Consider the following 15,542-nt stretch of genomic DNA (forward strand, 5'->3'; position numbering starts at 1 on the left):
TTTGTTCACTTTTTGTGAAAGGGTCAAATGGAATCTTTTAAATAAATAAATGTCCATTTTAAATAAATGGACTTGTTTCCTCAGTTGTTCCTAATTTGGGCTTTAAAGGGTTAACAATGCACAGTTGTTATCTTAAAGAGTCAATTCTCCCCAAAATTTAACAAAGTAACATAATTTTAAAGTCAGTATTATATCTGTCAATGGTTTTTAATTTAGCGGTTGGATTTTGAGATCGCTATCTGTGAGACTTCACCCACATCCTTTGCAAAAAGATTTCTATCTCAAAACCTCAGCAAATATTACCAAATGCCATAAATGCTCTGTTGTGTTGCTGGGGGGACAGTTTTATCATATGATTATTCTCATTGAGAGAAGGATCACTGCCAGTTGGTACAAAGTCACACGACAGATCACCTGAGTGTGAAGGTAAGGTATTATACCAGGATTGTCACTGTTGGCAGATCAAAACTTAACTGAAAGCCTGTGGATTGATGTGAAAGGCAATACTCTCAACAACAATCATAAAAATACTAAAGGAGGGGACATCTTAATTCAGTTTTCTCAGTTTCACAGACATGTACTGTAGAATTAGTGCTGACGGCATCTGATGGTCCAAAATCGAAGACATTTTTTGTTGGATTTTACTCGACAAACATCTTAGTTTTATTAATAAATTAATTCATTCTTTGTAGCTTAGTTAATTGTGCCAATTACAAATAGTTTAACACTTTACAAGAAAGTGAGTTTAGCTAAGGTTTCCTTCCTTGATGTAAACTTGGTTTTTGTTTCATTGCAGGTTTGTGGTCTGCAGTGACCTGTAGAAAGAAAACTGCAAAGTGTAAAAATAGAGAAGGAAACAAAGCATTTCACTTTGCTCACAACCATGAAAGAGGATTCAAAACTGAAACCAGATTTAAAACATGTTTTACTGAAACCAAACATTTTCTTTAGAACCATGATGCTGACAGCAGATTAATTCATATTTTACTTTTTTCATTTTACTATCTTACAGCTGCTGCTAACAAAAGGCTAAGTAAATAAAGATCATAAACTTTCATGTTGTCACATGAGACTGATATAACAGATTTATTCACACATGAAATGTCATGAGAAAAGAACACGCAACAAGCGGAAAAAATTTAAAATTTCCTTTATTCCGAGAGCTCATGCGTTTTGACGCTGCAAATACTATAGGTGTTAACCACCGGTGCATACTAAATATACTAGGAAACCTCTGCTGCAAAAGATCATCAGCCCACACTCTGAGGTGCCAAAGTGTCCGCACGCCACTAATACAATGCTTTATTTCCTATTTAGACTTTCTTTTTTCTTTCTTTTCTTTATTTTATCAAAAATCAGAAGTATATCAGGAATACAAGACTTTCAGTCCACTGACATGTTACATAAACAGAATATGTCTTTATTTCGTTTGTTTGTATGTGTGTGCCTTCAACAAGGATCTGATATCTACAATTAAACTAAACTCATTTTAAAAGATTTACCATTTCACTCTTTTTTTCCCCATTTTCATATGTTATTCTCCACCATATAGTTTTAATGATGCAGTGTCTATCATTAATGACAATACATAATTAGTTGAAAATGACTAAACAGGAAGTCATGCATTTTAAATCATTCATATGCCTTCATAAGCAAAAGAAAAGGTAAATAAAAAGGAAAATGAAACCAATGGCACAATGAAGTTTCATATAACAGCATTAAAATGTTTTACTGATTTCATCAACATTTATTCTAGTGCATGCTTATTAAATCAATCTTTTCAAAATGTGACCACATCTGAGATTATGAAGTCATCTTATATTTTAGTAAATATAAATTCAAATTCTATGACAAAAATTGGTTGGTAAAACATTTTTTAATATATAACCTGAAAATAAACACAGAAAATATTTAAGTCTTTAAAAATTATTAATAATGTGAGATACTGTAAAAAGGAATAAAGCATGGGTTGGTTTTTTTCTTTGGTTTTCTGCTTCCACCCCTTAAGTTTCACTTTCCACTAGAATTTCCCCTCTGTCTCTGGAAAGATGAGGTACACAGTTTAAGAGAGAGTATTTAAGAGGACCATCGACTTCTACTCCTCACAGAGCTCCTGTCAACAAACTTGCTTTAACTCTTGCAGAACCATCTTGCTGCACTGTCAGCTTCACCTCACTTTGTCAGCAGCAGAATCATATCAATTTGAAGCCGAAAGCATGACCATCATAATCAAGGGGTTTCTGCTTCTTGCCATCGTGGCCTGCATCGCTGACGCCCAAGGTAAGTTTTTCATCCTATTTTTAAATCAATACAATTTTGGTCATTTTACAAAAACTACCTACACTTTGTGCATTTAGATGACATTTTTGTTCTTGTTTCCCTTTTCTAGCCACTGAAGCAGGAGACCAGTGCCTGTGTCAGCGTGTCCGGGACAGAATGGGCATGAGGTCCGAAATAAAGGATATCCAGATCTACCAGGCAAACGTCTTTTGTAACAAAGTAGAGATTGTGTAAGTTATGAAAATGAAAATTGCATCATTCAACACTAGAATCCTGCAGTATTCAGTGTAATAACTTTACAACACAAATCAGTCCCTCATTGTCACCTTCCAGTAACTGTATATGTAGCCTACATGACTTGTTCATGTATTTCTTTATGTTTCTCTGATGTGTTTTTACTGAACTAATCTTCATTATTTGATACAACAGTGTCATCAACAACGACGGCTTTCGCTACTGCCTGAACCCTGATCTGAAGGTTGTGAAAATGATCGTGACCCACATCTTGTAAGTATTACAGGAATGTCAGCATTATCTTAATGATCATGTTGGGTAATCGCCCCACAGATAACAGCAGAACATCAGTCTAAATGGTAACCTGGTTTTCTTTTTTGCAATATCTAGAAAGAATAAAAAGGACGGAACCACCACTTCCACTGGTCTGACTGCATCCACCTCCACTGGTCTGACTGCATCCACCTCCACTGGTCAGACTGCATCCACCTCCACTGGTCAGACTGCATCCACCTCCACTGGTCAGACTGCATCTACCTCCAGTTAAGGCAGAACCTCAGCCCGTTTCTGATTCTTTTCTTGACCAGATGTTGAAGAAGAACCTTGTTTGACTTCTGAGCCTTCGACAATTGTATGAGTGAACGAGTTTAAACTTGTGAAACTAAGCTATTTATGTTGTATTTATTCCAACGTGCACCTACTGTTTACTGTATAGCTAATCTTTCGTGGTTTAATCTTTTTCATATTGCTATGTTGTTTTGTAGGTAAATTCATGTTTCCTTTAAGCTGTTTTTTTAGTTACTTTAGATGTTTTGTGAATGCACTCATGTATGCTCCACCTGTTCTGTATATCCTGTTGTCTCAGATCTTTTATAATAAATTTTTTTAAAAAGTCAACATGTCTCTGACACATTTTTTGTCTAGTAACAACAGCACCACCATGTGGAACAAAGCTGTTACTACAACACATCTACACAATAACGTGTTACTTTATATATCCGGTGGTGTTGTGCATTCTTGTTGAGCCATGTTTTAAATACCAAGATTTTAAAGCCAGTTTTATTCCAGACTAAACAGACTGACAGCAACGCTGCATGGTGAATAATAATACAAGGTCAATAAACAGCCAACACTATATGGTTCCACTCTGATCTGACAGGAGTGGCTCAGCTCTCTTATAGGCTGTTGTTCCTCTACACCTCCTTCCACATATACACCACGTCTCTTTGTACTTAACATTGTTCCAGTTTCTAAACACAACTTTAGGCACACAGTTACACCTTTCATAATATAAATGAAATGTACATTAAAAGAGATTGCAGCCATTTACAGACTTCCTAAACTATTATTTTATTCCAAACAGACCACAAAAATCATAATAAATGTTAAAAGGGAGACAAAAAATATTAATTCCACTTTATTTGATTGCAGTTAAATATCTCCAAACAGTTACAAAATGGTCATGTTTACCATAATTCAGCGTTCCCTCTTCTTTATAACAGGAGTCTGTCTCAAATGTTTAGAAACTCAGGTTCAAAACCAAACCTCAACTTTCAACCAACCAAACCACATATTTATTATTGACAAGCACCTTAAATGTTCCCATGTTGCTCAAATGTCAAACGGTACAGGTTTAAAGTTAAGTTATTCTCCAGAAACAAGGAAATACACACATTGTTTCATAAAAACATTAAAATTAGCTTCTATTGTTAAAGTATTTTCAATAATAAATTGAGTTCTGCCGTTTTATTGACAGAGTTGTGCCTCTCAAATTTAAAAGAAAAAAAAAAAAGGTTTTATTCAACTCAATTCATCTTCCTGTTTCATGTCTGTCTGAAGCAAACAGACATTCCCACAACTCCCCTGCCTTCCTATCTACATTAACGTTACATTTAAGCTTTTATTGATACTTTTAAGTGTTTGCATTCTATGGGCCCATCTTACGTGAGAGAATTGTTGCACCCCTACACTCTCCCCAGAGCCCAGAGGTCAGCTGACCAGTTCCTGATGGCTGTAGGTAAAGCCAGGCCAAAAATCTGAGGTGACAGAACCTTGTCTGTGGCAGGGCTGTGACTGTAGAACAGCCTCCGTCTGTCTGTAAGGTCTATTGCTGCTTCCTAAGCTGCTGAGAGCGGCTGGGTCCCATAATATTCCTGACGCGTTTCGTCCTTAGGCCAACAGAGACCCTTGATCCGGGATGCATTAAAGATATTTACTTCAGTTGGCATGCAGACAGCGTGGATACTGAAGATGGATGGACGTAAAATAAACCAGAAGGATATTGAAGAAAAAAAAAAAAAAAGGTTAAACTGACAAAAAACGGGCAACAAAAAATTACGGCTGCTGCTGCCTCTCCCAAACATTTCCCCACGTGAAGGTGTAGAAACTTTTAAAAAGCTTTGCGCCACCCACACGCACTCACACCTGACCGCGCCCACACACACCCACACTAACAACTGCATACGACCACACACGCGCACACAAAAACAGTGCTCCCCAAAATCCATGTCTCCTATAAGGTCCAATCAGTCTTTAGGACAATTAAGGCCCAGACTGAAAACTTCTCCTTTGCCTCCACATGCAAGCAAGTTGGTGTTTACTTGGCTTCTTATTGTGATTTATTTGTGTTTTAGTTGTATCTGTTATTATTGTGAAGCCCTTTGGTCAACTGAAGCTGTTTTAATGAGCTGTAAAAAAGATATTTTGAATATAGAAGAGGCAGATTTTTCTCATGGCTGATGGATGAGATCGGGTCGCTAAGTAAGCGAACATCAGCAGTCTAAGCCAAGATAATAAAAGAATTCAAGTTGAATGTTGTTTATTATCTGGGGAAAGAGAATTGCTAACCCTCCAATAATACAATGCAGTGAACAGCTAAACATGGAAGGTTGAAATACACCACCTGAACGAATGATTTGGTTTACATTACAGCCACACACTACAAGTAATTTGTGGTATTATGACATCATTTCCTGCATTAAACACAGTTTACTTAGCACAAGCCTGGGCCAAAAAATGACAACTGTATCCACTAGTCACGTCTGGCCAAAGTTGGCCTTGTCATTACTATTAAGATTTCCATTAGTTGTATTTTAGATTTTGTGTTGCAGCACATTTCCTGAAAGATTCTCCATGATTTCAATTTTCAGAAAGTTCTTTCTAGTGGCTGGGTGGTCAGATTTCTGTGTTCCCTCATACCATGGGCTGAAGTGGGTGAACACATTTGAACTTATAATAAAAGGGATGAAAGGAACTTGGTCGGCGCTATTTTCGTTTTTCTTTTCACTCACGTGGGTTTTGAGTTTCACTTTTCAATCTGAAAAATTCCCGACTACAGAATGATGAGGTAAGCGGCTTCAGAGGGAGTATTTAAGATGGCCATTGGCCTCGACTCCTCACAGAGGTCCTGGCAACAAACTTGCTGCTACTCTCACTGCATTGCCAGCTTTACCTTCATTTTTCATTGGCAGCATCATCCCCACCATAGCAGAAAATCCACCATGTCCGCCATCGTCAAGGCTTTTCTCGTCCTGATTGTTGTTGTCTGCCTTTCTAAAGCCCAAGGTAAGTTTCTTGTTTTGTTTTTTTTTCTAATCAGATAATAAATATGTGATATTTTTTACAGTAATATATAACTATTTGTTCAGTCACATGATGAGTCATTTTTTTTCCTCTCGTTTCCCTTTTCTAGTCAATGAAGCAGGACGGCAGTGTCTGTGTCAGCGTGTCAGGAACAGAATGGGCATGAAGTCTGAAATACAGGATATCCAGATCTACCAGGCAACCGTCTTCTGCAACAAAGTAGAGATTGTGTAAGTTATGACAATGAAAACTGCATCATTCAACACTAGGTTCCTGAAGAAATCAGTGTTATAACTTTACTAGACAAATCAGCCTTTAACTATCCCTACCAGCAATTGTATTTGTATTTATGTTTTTCTGAAGTATTTTTACTGAACAAATCTTCATCATTTGATACAACAGTGTCATCAACAAGAACGGCCTTCGCTACTGCCTGAATCCTGATCTGAAGCCTGCGAAAATGATCATTTCAAGAAAGAATAAAAAGATTGCAGCCACCACTTCCACTGGTTTTACTGCTTCCAGTTCCACTCAACGCAGAACCTCCGCCCACTTCTGATTTTCCATTGCACCAGTTTAGTAAAGAAGAAGCTTGTTTGACCTCTGAGCCCTCAACGTAGATGTGAACAGGTTGAAACTTGTGAGACCAAGTAATTTATTTTGTATTTATTCTAGTGTGCCCTTCCTATTTTCTATATATTTAATCTGTTATAGTTAAATTTTTCCATTACTGTTTTGTAGGTAAATTAATGTTTTCAATATTTTCTGTATTTTTGGTTGTTTGTGGATGTATTTATGTTATTTTTTTATTTTTATTTTTTTATATTGTGTTGTTTGAGATTTTTATAATAAAAAAAGAAAAGAAATGAAGGCAGCTCTGAGAAAAATTGTTTTTTCAAAGTAACATACATTGTTGTCCTGCAGAACATTTATAGGTGACACTTTTTAGGGATACAAATCCTATATTTCTTGCATGTCTTATGATGACCTAATGCATCATTTAATATAGATGTATCATAAATCATCTTTGCCCACCATGAACTCACATGAGAATTATTGTGACTAATTCCCACTTAACGGATGATGTATTGATTAATTCTAATTTATGCGTATTTCATTTTATACAAAAAGTAAATTGTTACAAAAATTTTGATTTTAGTTACATGTCATTGGATAGTTTGCCTGCAAAACATACTCAAATAATCTCATGTTGAGACAGATGTGACTTTGAATTACTTAGAGTTTCAATGGTTCAATTCCTAGATTCCTCCGTCTAAAACCCAAACTGTCCCTGGACATGAACCTGCACCTTTGCATTACCAGTCACATTCACTCAGCCAAAGTTTAAAATCAATTCTCAACCTTCAAACACTCTTTAATTAAAAAATTGTTAAGCACCCTAAATATTCCAGTGATGCTCAAATGCCCAATTGTTATGATTTAGAGTTTATAGTTATTCTCCAAAAGCAAGCAAATATAAACTTTATTTCATAAACACAATAAAGCTTCTAAGTTAAATAAGCATATAATGGAAAAGTATCTACCATTCTAAATTGGGTTCTGCCTTTTTAAAGTTACATTTTTTCAACAATTTCATATTAATACCATTAGCTGTGTTTCCATTACATTTTTTTGCAAAATAAAAGTGCGTTTCGACAAACAACAATTGTGATTTTCAGGTGTTTCCATTGAACAGTGTTTCGCTCTTTAGCCTCAAGTCTCGTTCCCTCTTGAGATTTTATGAAAATTGTGGCTTATGCAAGGTAGCCACGTAGCGTCATTGTGGGGTTTCCTACTTGCTGCAGAGAATTTGCTGAGACTTTTCGAAGTTTTCTCGCTCGTTTTTTTTTTCTTAAACTCTGAAGTTTGCTGTTTTTTGTACCACACTGTGTCATCTTTACTGGAAATGAACTGGTCCCCCCACGTCACGTCCGGGGACATATAAATGCGACAAAAGTGTTTCCGTTACACTTTTGCAAAATGTTTCAATATCAGAATGTCTGAAAAACCACCTCATGAGTGCATAAAATCTTTTTAGCGATATTTGAGACTTTTTTTTTTTTCGAAATGTGGGTGTTTCCATTAGCGTTTGTTTTTGTTTTTTGTTTTTTTTGTTTTTTTTTATTATTATTATTGCATTATTTAGTTTTTGCGCAATTCTAAGTGTAATGGAAACGCACCTAGTGTTTTCAACGTGTATTACTTCCCTTACGAGGGAATGAGGTCACAAAGGTAAAGATCTCAGACTCACCCACTAGTGCGCACATTTGGTAAAAAGTGGAGCAAGTGAGGAAGGTGACAGAATTTTCTCATTTTGTGGCCTCATACACAACCAATGACTGTAGGAAAACATTTAGAAAGTGAATTTTGTACATGGGACCTTTAATGTCAGGGTAGTTTTTTTTGTTTTTTTTTGTTTTTTTTTTAAATCAACCTATTTGATCAAGCCAAATCTGATGAAAAGTAACTTTATATACAGCTTCAAGACAAGTCACACAGCAGTACACATATATGGGTCTGATTTGGGCTGCTTTTGGCACTGATAGCTGGTACAGCTGGCAGGTGTTTTATAGGCCAGATAGATGGACTCTGAGTGGGTCAATATGAGTCAACCCTCCAAAGTTCTAGCCTAGTGCAGAACAGCTAAACATGGAACCACTGAAGAAAAGTGCAAATACCCCAGCTTAGTGGGAGCTCTAGTTCACATTCCTGCCCTGCATACAAACTCATTGTATAGAGACACTATTTCCTGCATACCAGTCCTGACCTCTAGTCTTTCCACCACTCCCAAACACAGCCTACTCAGGACAGACCTGACGTCTGTATCCCTGCTGCTGACTCATGCATATGGCTAAATAGAACATTTTGTATAGCAACGGACATTTCCACTAACTGTGTGTTGTGTTTTACGACTTTTCCCAAAAACAGTTTCCATGGTTTCAAGTTTCAGTCACTTCCGCTGCTGACTGGACGCCCGGAATGCTGCGTTCACTGGCGTCGATCTGTTTGCATGTCCAAAAGTCATGGACGAACTAACCGGCCAACAAACATGCAGCAGCCCTTCGCACAAATCGTTTGGCAGATTGTCGCGCCAGTAAGAGAGAATTGTCTTGCATATGTGGACTCGTTTTAACAGGAGAGGAAAGGAAATATTGACGTTTGAGGTGAGTGTTCCTGCATGCATGTCAAGCTTCATGTAAACACCACAGCAACTGACTAAACCTTGAAATCGCAAGCTGCGTTCAGATGCAGATCTGTCGAGAAAGAAGTAGAAATAGGTTTAGATGTGCAGATTAAAAACCAGGCGCTCATTTAGCAACGCCTGAAAAAAATACATTGTCACAAATGGTTTTGATTGTTACCATTACTTTCATGCTTATTTTCTAAATACTTAGGAAGCTATAATCCTAACACACACCCTCGATGTGGGTTTGCTTTTTGCAAGTCATGGTTCTGACAAACAACAATCAGCTGTCAGGAAGCTGCAGAATCCCAAACAGAAATTCTGCAACACAAATGTGGGGGAAAATCAGATTTCTGCTCAAATAATCTGGAGAAAATGAAGCATATTATTCTGCTTTGTGTAAATAAGCAACTGATTTAAATGGGAAACGAGCCCAGATAAGACTGATATAGAAAATAGATGAACTATAAATAAGACAAGACTTGCCTTTCTTGCTGTATTATTTAGTAGGGAAGCAACTAAAGCAGGATCCATGCCAAATTAACTCTGACAGCTTCGTTTCCACATGTGAAAAAAAGAGGCTGTTTGAATTCAAGCTTGGCTGTGTTGTTCTGTAATGGGCAGGTGAGAGACTGATATGTGAGAGGGACTCTGATGTAAACTCCATAATGGCGGTGCTGTACAGTAACCAGACTCCAGTTCTGTTTTGAAGCCTGTCAGGAACAGGACACGGTGCACCTTGCACTGTACAAGCAAGTCTGATGAGTATAGGCTTTGATTTTGGCTTGTTTCTTTGAAGAGCTTTCAGTCAAAGTCTGCTGTGAAATTATATAAATGTTAGATGTGTAAATCACAAGTTCCATCAATATTATCACATCAGTGGATTCATGATTAGTCACAAATTCTGCCATCATAACATTTTAATCCAATTCAATTTATAAGTCAGCAATTGATATGAGACAGTATTACACCGATTTAACAGTCATTTCCATTCATACCACTCACATCACTCATGGACAATACGGCATTTAGTTTGTTCGAAATAAATAAACAGAAACAGTTCTACGTGGTTTTTTAATTGCCTCTAAATGATTGCTGGACCAGTATTTGATCAATGCTATTGGATTGTTGATAATCATTTGGTATATATTGGTGAATTCTTTCACCTTTAGTAAATGTGTTGCTGCGCTGCCCTTCAGCCTAATGACCCTTTAACCTTATAATGTCATGTGATGCAGATCAACGTGAGTACAGAGTGAACCCTTCTGTTTCCATTGGTCAGACGCTTGGATATTGCCACAAAATGGCTTCAGGAAGGGACGAACTTCCAGGTAATGCTTTCATTTATATGAGGCTCATGAACAAAAAGATGAGAATTCCAATCTTCATCAGAAATGGTTTCTAATGCAAATGAAAGCACAGCTGTAACCCGCGTTCTCTATTCTTGTCTTGCAGCACTTGAGTCTGGCATGCCCTTTGGCTTTTGTGCTGCCTTTTCGTCTCCGATGGGAATAACTCGACACAATATCAGCTACGATGAGCACATGGAGGTGCCAATGCATTCACCTCCTACAGACATGAATGTTAATATCTTATGGAAAGACCCAGTCATTCCAAAGAACAGATTCAGGAACACTGCAGAGGTGCTTTCCGTTTTGGTTTCACTTTCTAAGTCACATCATTTTGTAGTGGTCCCCTGAACTAAATAGGGGATTTCTTTTTTCTTTCTGGCTTGCGTGAATCTGATTATTTAGGATTATGTGCACACTTAGGTGCCATGGATTTGCTCATTTGACTAATGTGTAACTACTTTGTAAGTTAATCCTAATACTGTAAACTTGTGTGACTAGGAACGTGAGAACGGTGGGAAGATACTGCCTCTTGAAACAGGAGGGCCTCCAACAATTCCTCCAGTTCCTGTTGTGAAAACTAAAGCCACATCTTTAATGAGCTCACTAATGACAAGTAAGTAAAAAAACAAAAATAATTAGAAAAAAATATTTTCCTACAAGCCAGTTACAACCACAATCTCAAATAAAATTGGGATGCTGTGTAACCTGTAAGTAAGAACAGAATGCAAAGATCTGCAGAACTCATAACCTCATATTTTATTCTCACATGAACATAAATAACACATCATATGTTGAAACAGTATATCTTGCTGAAATATGCAAGGGTTTCCCTGAAAGAGGCTTCTGGGTGGGAGCAGATTTTGCTCTAAAACCTCTATAATATTTTTCAGCAGATGTGCCAGCTGCTCACACCACAGGCACAAATCAGCCCCATACCATCAGAAATGTAGACATTTGACCCATCTGCTTATAGACTGGATGGTCCCTCTCCTCTTAGTCTACAGGACTCTGTGTCCACAGTTTCCACAGAAAATTTTAAATTTGAATTCATCTAATCACAGTAAACTTTTCCACTTTGCTTTAGAGGATTTTTAATTAACTTTGGTCCAGAGAGGACAGCAGCTTTTCTGAATGATGCTCACATATGGCTTCCGTTTTTTTGCATGGTAGAGCTTTAACCTGAATTTGTGGATTGCACTGAGAACTGTATTCAAACAGTGATTTCTGGAAGTGATCCTGAGCCATTGCATTGACTTTCCAATGGACTCAAGCCGAAAAGCCCAAAGATCCCGAGATTCCAGTTTTGACTTTAAGTTTTGTACTCCTAATTTTCTAAATCTTTTCTTTTCATATTATGCAACATTTACACTTAGGGCAAACTCAGGAAAACCTCCAGAAGTTTGAGCACCAGGCAGGATTGACAGATGATGTTTATTCACCTCACAAGGGCCTCTCTGCTGAAGAGACTCGCTCTCACCGGCTTGCTGATGGCACTCTACCAGTGAGTATGAACAAGTGTGATGTATCAGGAGGTGCTGCGCATACAAAAAAAAAAAAATAATGTGTGGCATGAAATCTGCAAAAAGTCTGACTTCTCTACATTTCCTTACCTACCCTATGTGACAACACAATGTTTATGCCTAAATAAAAAGGTCAGGCATTTGCTCTAACCTTTACTGCATCTACATAAAAGAGCTTATCAGCTGTAAACTTAGTTTATGAACTATGGTCAAGATTGAATCCCATAATAAAATGTGAGGTAGAAAGGCTGAATATCATCCATAAATTGTAAACTTTAGTTTATTAATACACCGACAAGTTTTAATTTGAAATTATTACATGCTCATAACTTTTAAAATAGTAATGCATTTACTGGTTTACACTGATCTGGGTCTTTTAGTGCTACAGCGTCAAGAGAATATAATTTGCCCAAACTGAAAAATTACATATATTGTTAAATGTCATCCAGATATATTTGTGGCTACCTTTCATCTGAGATTTTGCTTACTTTTTAGAAAGCTACAGAGTACAACAATGAGCATTCACAAAGCACCTATAACTGCTTGTTTGGCCAAAGGTTGTGTTTGATTAACCATATAAATTTGTCCAGTTTTCATACCCACTTTGTTTCTTCACTATGCTCACGTTTTCTCAGATGTCAACAGATTTTATTCCAGTACCATTATGTATTACTGAACTCTTAAGATTCTGCCTGTTCTGTTGACACATCTGTTCTCTCGTTGTGAAAAAGAAAAAAATTTAAAAAAAAAACAAAACAAAACACAGAAATTATCACCATTTGCAGTGATAACAGACAAAACATGGAGTGACATTTCGGTAAACAAATTACGTAATAAGCATTGCGCTGTTATTCTAGCAGCACTGTTGCTAAGCAACATGAACCTAGCCCTTTGTATTATGAAACGGACCAATAAGCGAGCTCCTGACTAGTTAGGGCCCGCTGCGGAGCACGTCGCCGACGTTTTGTCTTTGAAAAATAATCGTCACAGAAATAGTCAATTATGGACAAAATGAAGGAATTTGTTGAACTGAGGCGTCAACGAAGACTTATCATAAAAAGGTTTGTTCAGAACCAGCTTTTTTTTTTGTTTGCTGTTGTCGACATTATGAGGTCCTGGCCGAATGAAGGCCGTTAGCATAGCGACATTAGCATAGCTAGCATGGTTGTTTTGTTGCTACCTAGACAAAAACCAACTCCATCGTTGAGAATGGCAGATAGCAGACTATTGTACTATTTTTAATGAAGATGTGGTAACGCTTGCCAAACAAACGTATATTTACTGTTTGGCTGTCAGCGTTGGGTACAGCTCAACGGGTTGTCACAGTATGTAGTCGCTAATGTGTTTATGTGTAGACACGGTTAGCATAGCACCGGCTCGCCCATTTTTAACGTTTAATGGAGATTTTATCGACCACGAATGGAAACTATAAATGATTGTCGATTAGTGACTTATATATGACGTGACTACCAGGGGGTTGGATAGTTGTTTTGATCATTTCAGAGCGTCAGTTCTTATCTAACCCCAGACCCAGTTTGTGCTAGTTATTGTCAGGTGACCCAGAGTGAACAATAAACGGAAACCTGGAAAGTGGGGTTACTTTTCCTTCCACTAATCCCTGAACTGTCTGGTCAAATTTTTCTTTATGATGCCCTAATGTAGTTGTAAATATTTTTATTCACTAGTTGTCAAAATATACTCAAGACGTATTTATATTTCTTTACAAAAAAAAAAAAAAAACCCAACATAATGAGAGATCCACGTACAGTTGTGCTCATATATATTCATACCCTTTCATTAAAGAAAAGACTGAATTTACAACAGTCACCTAACTGGAGACTTAAAAGGAACAATAACAAAAAAATTTGCAAAAATATAATTTAGCAAAATAAGACACTTTTTTTTCCATTTAATTGAGTTGAAGAAAGGGGGGGAAAAAACTAATTGGCCCTGGACAAATTAGAGCACTTTTCTGTTGAACAATGGGACAAAATACCTGTCAACAGGTGCAGAAGTCTGACTGAGAGGAACAAAAAACATCTGACTGTAGCAGAAACATTAAAGGATTGTTCAACAAAATATTAATTTGAGTCATGTAATATGTCAAAAATTATCTTATTTGTTTGCGTTGCGAATCATCATTGATGTAAACTTGCCCAACAAAAGCTAATATTTGCAACATATTGGGATTATTCACCTAGTTTGTGCCTGAAAACAGCCTGACGTTCTCTTAGAAATATTTGCATAAGTTGGACCATCCTTTGTTTGTTCAAGTTCAAACACGCTGCAAAGAGAGTGTCAGCACACAGCTGCTATCAGGTCCCTTCAGACATGCCCAGGTGGGTTTAGGTGCATTCTGGTTCAGTGTCCCCAAATAAAAAAAAAACTAAAAACAGCTTTTTTCTGGTGGTCCTGTGTTGTCTTATCTGCATGCATTGGGTCTTTTGATATTTTCAAAATGTAAACATCTACATGAAATCCAAGTTATCTAATCAGATTATTTTGAATAAGATGAGTTTGAGTGTTTTGTACTTGTAGTAAAATATGGCTTTGGCTTGGACATTTTACCACCTGTTACATATGCTGTATTTATTATCTTTTAGTGATACAGTATCCACACTCATCACTATATTTGGTTAGTGGTTACTAGGGCTGTGACAACATGCTTTCGTCCTGATTCAATTACGATTTTTTTGTCTGTCATTTCAATTTAAATTGCGATTCTTATGATTTTTCGATATTGCTGATTTTTGTAGACTAAAAGCAAACAAAGTACAGAAGTTTTTTTTTTAAACTAGTTACTGGGTAGGCTAGGCTACTGTGTTGTTTTTTCTTCATTTCAAGTAGAAAAAACACAGTTGCCAGACCACCATTCTGCTGCTATAATGCCTAAGAAGACAAGTAAAATAAAAACAATATAATGACTAATTTTTATTATAGATTGTTTTTATTTATTTGGGGGAAAAAAACTATTACCTATAGTGGTTACCTGCAGAAATTAGGCCCTTCTTCCACAATTCTCATTTTAAAAAGCTGGTCTGATTAAGGAAGATAAGTGGACATTTTAGACTTCTTTTTAAAATGATGGGCAATCTTTATAGTTGTGTGCACTTTTCATGAAGAAGATGACTGTATTCAATGAGCCTTGGTGGTTTCCAGTTCAGTTGTAAAAGTATCTAAAGAACCAGAAAAGAGTTTGCAAGTCTCATAATAAACGACTTAATGCATAAGAGAATAGCCCTTTCTATCTTTTCATACCTAAGTTCAGCAAAATGTTGTTCTTGTAGTATATTTCTGACAGGAACGGTGGAAACTTAATGCAATGTTGTTGTCCGACTGAACTTTGGCTTCAGCAGCTCTGGTGTTATTGAGTCCTGCTTTGCAGAGGTC

The 15,542-nt window shown here is 36.9% G+C and overlaps 2 protein-coding genes across 2 annotated transcripts in view; both read left to right on the forward strand.

Moving 5' to 3' along the window:
- The first annotated feature begins 2,148 nt into the window (after nucleotides 1–2,148).
- On the forward strand, nucleotides 2,149–3,139 carry LOC306763598 (uncharacterized protein). Its single transcript, XM_079250445.1, has 4 exons — nucleotides 2,149–2,280; nucleotides 2,390–2,510; nucleotides 2,710–2,787; nucleotides 2,905–3,139. Exons 1-4 carry the CDS (start codon nucleotides 2,217–2,219, stop codon nucleotides 3,059–3,061), a joined length of 420 nt encoding a protein of 139 aa, XP_079106571.1. The 5' UTR covers nucleotides 2,149–2,216; the 3' UTR covers nucleotides 3,062–3,139.
- A 5,944-nt stretch (nucleotides 3,140–9,083) lies between these two features.
- Nucleotides 9,084–15,542, forward strand: part of LOC306763608 (glutamine--fructose-6-phosphate aminotransferase [isomerizing] 2-like) — a 34,818-nt gene continuing 28,359 nt past the window's right edge. The window contains exons 1-5 of the mRNA XM_079250464.1: nucleotides 9,084–9,260; nucleotides 10,519–10,611; nucleotides 10,736–10,830; nucleotides 11,131–11,245; nucleotides 12,006–12,133. Coding sequence (XP_079106590.1) covers nucleotides 10,584–10,611; nucleotides 10,736–10,830; nucleotides 11,131–11,245; nucleotides 12,006–12,133 — 366 coding nt within the window. The 5' untranslated portion in view covers nucleotides 9,084–9,260; nucleotides 10,519–10,583. The remainder of the gene's footprint in view (nucleotides 9,261–10,518; nucleotides 10,612–10,735; nucleotides 10,831–11,130; nucleotides 11,246–12,005; nucleotides 12,134–15,542) is intronic.

Source organism: Telmatherina bonti (assembly GCF_933228915.1).
Source record: "Telmatherina bonti genome assembly, chromosome: 12".
Lineage (NCBI taxonomy): Eukaryota > Metazoa > Chordata > Actinopteri > Atheriniformes > Telmatherinidae > Telmatherina > Telmatherina bonti.

Coding starts and splice junctions, on each gene's coding strand:
- LOC306763598 (XM_079250445.1), top strand. CDS start 2,217: ATGACCATCATAATCAAGGGGTTTCTGCTTCTTGCCATCGTGGCCTGC. Junction 2,281..2,389: donor CTGCATCGCTGACGCCCAAG/GTAAGTTTTTCA, acceptor TCCCTTTTCTAG/CCACTGAAGCAGGAGACCAG. Junction 2,511..2,709: donor TGTAACAAAGTAGAGATTGT/GTAAGTTATGAA, acceptor TTGATACAACAG/TGTCATCAACAACGACGGCT.